The sequence below is a fragment of the Lepidothrix coronata genome, unplaced genomic scaffold (assembly GCF_001604755.1).
Source record: "Lepidothrix coronata isolate B3197 unplaced genomic scaffold, Lepidothrix_coronata-1.0 Scaffold301, whole genome shotgun sequence".
Taxonomy (NCBI): Eukaryota; Metazoa; Chordata; class Aves; order Passeriformes; family Pipridae; genus Lepidothrix; species Lepidothrix coronata.
Window position 1 is genome coordinate 642,459 of NW_016690481.1, and position 6,000 is coordinate 648,458.

Below are 6,000 nucleotides of genomic sequence, written 5' to 3' on the forward strand. Positions count from 1 at the left end.
CCCATGATGGAGTTTTCCCAATATCCAACCTAAACCTCCCCTGGCACAACTTGAGGCCATTTCCTCTTGTTCCCTGGTAGCAGAGCCCAATCCCCCCCTGGCTCCACCCTCCTGTCGCAGCTGGCACAGGAGCAGGGGGGTTGAAGGGCACAGACCCAACCCCAGCTCTCACCTCAGTGTCCAGTTTCGCCCAGTTTTGCCCAGTTTCTCATGCATTAAACATCCTCCACCCCCTCCACCCTCCAGGCCTCTCTGCTAAACCACCTGTATCAGAATCTCAGCAACCCAGCCCCGATAAGCAGAGCCCAACCCAGGGCTCTGAGTTGGCAAAGTATTTCTGATTTTATTTCACAGTATTTCCACTCCTGCACTGAATCCTGGGCAGTCACCCCAACATGACCCCAGCTGGCACTCATCGCACCCCGGGGTGCTCCTGCCCCTTCCTGCCCTCGGGGGACCTGAGAGGCTGTTCCTTCCCACCACACCAGCTCTGCCTGTCAGAGTTAAATGTTTCGAGACCTTTCCAGCCCTCTCAAATCAGGGTGGCAGCAGGCAAGGAGTTTGAGTTCTTGGAGCATAATTCAGTGTTTTTTGGGAAATCACCCTAAGGACATGGAGCAGAGTGGTGCTTTGAGGCCCTTGCAGCAAGGCTTGGCCCAGCACTCAACCCCACATCCCCATAGGAATTTTCATTTTCCACCTTTTTTTCTCCCCAAAGCTCTCAGCAACCCCATTCCCAAGAAAACCAGTGGCCTTCCCTGTTCCCAGCCCAGCCTCAGCACCACTGCCAGGCCAGGATAGGAGAGACTGGGACCAGGGAATTTCCTCCTCTTAGGAAAAAAGTGGGTGAAAGGAGGAAGTTTTTTTCCATTCATTGCAGGAAACACTCCCCAGAGGTGCCCTTATAATCCACTGTGGATCATGGCACTCTCTCTTCCCCTCTCCACAGCTGGTTGGCAGCAGAAGCTGCACCACTGGGGTCTCTTTTTTCCAGTCTCTCCCAGTTTCTGCTGCTCCAAGGAGCTGGGATGTGCTGGGATCCTCCTCCAAGGCTCCCTAGGGGAGAAAGAAGAAATCCAAGAGGAGAGCTTGGGACTAAGCTCTGTTCAGAGCAGTTTAATCTCCTCTTGGGACCTGACCTCCCACCACCCCCTCGGCGGAACTGGGCGACACTGGGCAGGGTTAAGCAGACTGGAAGCTTCAAATCCGCTCTGGGCCGGGCCTGTCTGGGCTCTTTCCGGTCGCACATGGAGCCCTGAGCACAAACAGCTCCAAGAAAAGGGCTGTTTTTATCAGTCAGTCATGGTTTTGCATAATAAAGAGGAACCAACCTGCACTTCGGCATCAGTTGCCAGCAGAAACCATGCAAAGAACACCAGAAAAACAAAACCAAGAGAGAAGTGAAAACTCAGTGTTTTGGGTCTTTTTTAATCCATTTATTGACTTCACCACACAGAAAATCAAAAAATAGTACAAAGAACTATAAAAATTCTGATCCTTCCAAGCAAGGTGCATTTCACTGCAGCAGAAAACAAATCATGTGCTGGTTCAAGCCTAAAAAGCAGAAATATTTGGCAAAAAACCCTCTGTACCAACAGACTCCACCCATGGAAAATGTGTGTGTCCAAAGGGAAAAGGTTCTGTGTACCTTGATCCCTTTGGAACATTTGCATAAAATAAATACCATAAAACTCAACAAACTGGGAGCAATTCCCAGAGGTTTTGGACAGCCTGGGCTGTTGGTACAACACGATGGTCCTGGGAATTGCTGAGGGGGGAGATTTTGGTGCTTCCTGGAGCTGTGAGGTACATCCTCATTACCCTAACGAGCTCGTGCTCAGTCCAGCCTGGGATCAGGGTGTTTGAGGTCCAAAATATTCCCTCCCCTGCTGGCACTAGGGTGGGATTCCCACAGCCTGGAGCAAGAGAGGATTTGAAACAGCTCCCAGGATAGAGCAGCGAGTAGATGGTGAAAAAAAACCCCTTTCTAAATTATTACTCAACTTAAAAAAAAAAAAAGGACAAAGCAGGCACAGAGCACACACACTCCAAAAAGCACACACACTCCAAAAATCCTGGCTGGAGCAGCCCGGGAACACACGGAATTCCACACGTTGGAATAGAGTTTGTCCCCCTGCTGTCACTAGCCAACAGTCAGTGCCCCCTCCCCACACCCTGCCCTAAATGAGACCCCCAGTGAGCCTGGTTGATCCCATGGCATCCCTGGAGCAGGGAGGCTTGGTGCAGGAGTTCCCACCCTTCTTCCCAAGGGTTACATTCCCAGCCCTGTTTCCCTTCCCTCCACCTCCCCTTCCCGATCTCCCAAACAGCTCCTGAAGTACTTTCAGCATCTGAGAAGTTTCCCAGGGAAACCCTGAGAACTCTTTAAAGCCAAGAGGACCCTCTTCCACCCCTTGTGCTTGTCAACAGCTTGCAAAAAGGGAATGGAGGAGGATTTTTGAGTTTGGAGAGGGTCAAGCCCCCTCTCCCCCCCTTGGAATGAGCCATTAGGAAATCCAAACTAGAGCTGCAGCTTTCACAGTGACCAGGAAAAGGCTTTGCCCTTGTCCAAGCTGACCAAAGGGCAGGTAACCAATTCTTCCCAACGCTGGGAAGGCCAGAAAAAGGCCATTCCCATCCCCCCCACGAGGAAAGTTAACCCCCTGGGATCATTCCTGTGCAGTCAGTGAGCAAGTAGGGGACTGGCACACGGCTGGCATCGGTTCCAGGCGCAGGTGGGGACCCACGTGAGGAGCTCTGAATTCCTCAAATCCAATTTTTTCTGCCTATATTGGAAGAATTCAAAGCAAAAGCCTGGCAGGCACTTTGTGCCCTCTCCAGAGATGTCCCAGTTTCAACAAACCTCCTGGGAGCAGAACTGCAGGAATAAAACCCACCTCACAGGTGTGACTGGGGCACCGACACCTCTGGCAGCCCTCGATCCAACCAGCACCAGTCCAACAGAACCAGGAGAGCAGGCTGAGAGACTGGAAGCTTCACTCATCCCAAACTTCTCAGGTATTTACATTCCCTCCTTCCTATGTTTGAGGAGGGAGAGGAAACAATCACAACCTCCCCAGGTGGCTCCTGCTACAGCAAAACTGACTGGGCATGGAGCTTTCCCAGCCTGACCCCCTCCTGCACAGCACCACACCACAACCAGCACCTCCAGTGCAAACAGCTCAGTTGGGAGGACTGGGAGGAAAAACACCCGCGTGGAGCATGAAGGGTTGGAGCTACAGCCCAAAAACTACCCCAGAACAGCCAAAGATGTGCGTGAAAAAGGGAATCTAGGCGTGAAACTGGAAAACTGTCTCAATCAGGGAGAGAAGCCCCAAATCTGGGTCCGTGGTGGGTCAATTCCAAATAAGTGCAATCACCACGGTCCCAACCTGAGCATCCAAACCCAACGGACGGAGCAGGAGGAGGTGACCACACAGCTCCATGCCCAGGCAAGGGGACAATCCCACGGCTCTTTGCGCAGCAGATCCTTAATTTCCTCCCCAAGAGGAGGGGTCAGTCCAGTAGATGGCAAATTCCATTGCATTGGGACACATAAGTTCTGGGAATGCTGGCACTGGCTTTTCCTGCAGCCAGATGCCCAAGGGGAAAACAAGGCAGCTGGGAAAGGAGAAATTTAGGAAAATGAGAGGCTTTATCAAGGTGCAGGTGCAAAACAAAAAAATGTTTCCCCTCCTTCCTGAGGACTGAAATCTGACCATGGCAGCACAGCATTCCCATCGCTGGCTCTTGTCATCCCATTGAATGTCCAAGGAGGACCTTAGATCTGGAAAGGCAAAAGGAAAGGTTTAAATTACTTGAAAGCTCGGAATTGCTTTGCTGCTCTGCCCAAATCTTGGGGTTAGAGAGGGCTGATGAGCTCCCAAAGCAAACACTAGCTTCCCTTTCCTCTTCCCATGGCAGAAAATAACATCTGCCTTGAAGGACAAGAGGTGAAAAAGGTTTCAAGGGGACGAAGGAAGGAATTTCTCCACAAATCCTACCCTTCACTCACTAAAAACCTCTTTGAGTCAGGCACTTGGGTGACAGTCAGTCATTTGAGCCAGGCACAGACTTTCAGCACAACAGAGCTCGAGACTCTCCCACCTCTGCCCTGCTCAGCTGGGTCAGCTCTGCCTGCATTTCTCAGTACTTTTGTTTCCATTTCCTGGTAAAACCCTGTTCTTTGACCAAAATCTGCTTTCCAAAACTGACTGACTCAGGGCTTTGGGACCATTTCTAATGCAAAGGGCCGATATTTTGTATTTCCAACACACAACAGGCACCCCAACCTTCCCCCAGCCTTGGGGGACACAGTCCCTGCTTTGAGTTGGTCTCACCTTTTGATCCAGTCTCTGGTAATCACCAGATTTGGGCCGTCGACCAGTTTTTGATCTTTTTCCTTCCAGGGCAAAAGCAATGATCTTTGGAGAGAGAAAAACAGGGGCAGGGTGAGTGGGGGAGCTGCTTTATCTCCCTTCCAACACAGGCTTGCCTGTGGTTTTTCACTCACCTGCTCCTATGACCCCATTTCCTGTGAAAAGGCACTTGAAATAAATAAATATCAGTACCTGACCCCAGCTAAGATGGATAATGAGGTTTGCTCAACAAGCAAAAACAGTAAGAATTTGTTTCCTTTCTCCTCCCTCAAAACCAGCTTTGTGAGGAAAATCAACCCCAATCTTGTGCAGCCTGCTGTAGAAAACTGTCAATGAGTGGGGATTTCACAACCCTTTGTGTTTTCACCTTTCAACCAAAAATCAGCAGCAGAGCTGAGATCACCCAGTTTCCACAGGGCTCCTTTCCTGGTTACAATCCCCACCCTGCTCCTCACACTGCTGTCCTGCCACATGAACATGAACCACACTGGGAAATACTGGTGAGAAACCAGTCAGGGGGAGGGGAAAGGACTGAGTGGGTTCCAATCCCAGTCCTCAGGGGGATGTGGAGGGGTTGGAGCAGGGCCACTCACCTTGCGTTTGTTGTGATAGGCCACGTACAGGGCGGCCACGATGACGGCCGTGGTCACCAGGTAGGCAAAGAAGTGGCTGCTCTCCGAGCGGGCCCTGGGCACGGAGGGAACACCCTTGCCTCTCTCCCGATCAAAGGAGGTGTCCCTGCTCTCCTCGGTCTCAGTGTTTTCCTCTTCGGGGGTCCCTTCATTGCCCAAAAGGCCGTTGCCGTCCGCAGTGGAGGAAGATGATTGTGAGGGGCGATTTTGGTCCACCTGGGAGTTCTGATTGTCCTGGCTGCTGGGCTGCTTGGCACCATCGCTGCCCTGGCTGTCACCAGCATTGCTCTGGTTCTCACCAGCACTGCCCTGGCTCTGGGCCTGCTGCTTGTCACTTCTGTCCTGGCTGGTGTTCTTGTTTGTGGGGTTGGTGCCCCCGTCCTTGCCATCCTTGTTCCTGTCACTGCTGCCCTGGTTGGTGTTCTTGTCTGTGGGGTTGGTGCCCTCATCCTTGCCATCCTTGTTCCCGTCACTGCTGCCCTGGTTGGTGCTCTGGTCCTTGTTGTTGCTCTGGGTATTGTCCTCATTTGTTTTTTCGCTGCTCTTGTCACTCTCAGACTGGGCATCAGCCCCATTTTTGTTACTGCTGGCCTGGCTGCTGGTCTCGTCCTTGGGACTGTCCTTCTTGTCACCTTGGCTGTTGTTGTTGCCACCACCCTGGCCATTGTTCTTGTCACTGTTGCTGTCGTTGTTCTCCTGGTTCTGCTGGCCGTTGCTCTGGGTCTGGGGGTCGCTGCTCTGGGTCTGGGTGCCGTCGCCCTGGTCACTGATGCTGTTGCCTGAGCTGCTGGCCTGGTTGCCAGTGCTGCCGACTTGGCCTCCGTTGCTCTGTCCCTCTCCACCTCCACCGTTGCCTCCACCAGCCCCATTGGTGCCTGTGCTGTCCTGGCCATCCCCCGTGCCGTTGCCTTGGCCTGGATTGTTCTGTGACTCAGTCTCCTCCTTCTTCTTCTTCTTCTCTTCATTGCTGCCCTGTCCAGGCACATTTG

At 52.3% G+C, this 6,000-nt stretch overlaps 1 protein-coding gene across 1 annotated transcript in view; it reads right to left on the reverse strand.

The window, feature by feature from the left end:
* Positions 1-1,414: 1,414 nt before the first annotated feature.
* The window catches only part of TGOLN2 (trans-golgi network protein 2), a 5,548-nt gene continuing 962 nt past the window's right edge, over positions 1,415-6,000 (reverse strand). The window contains exons 3-5 of the mRNA XM_017837281.1: positions 4,973-5,996; positions 4,341-4,424; positions 1,415-3,787 (exon numbers count right to left, since the gene is read on the reverse strand). Of these exons, the coding sequence (XP_017692770.1) occupies positions 3,782-3,787; positions 4,341-4,424; positions 4,973-5,996 (1,114 nt within the window). The 3' untranslated portion in view covers positions 1,415-3,781. The remainder of the gene's footprint in view (positions 3,788-4,340; positions 4,425-4,972; positions 5,997-6,000) is intronic.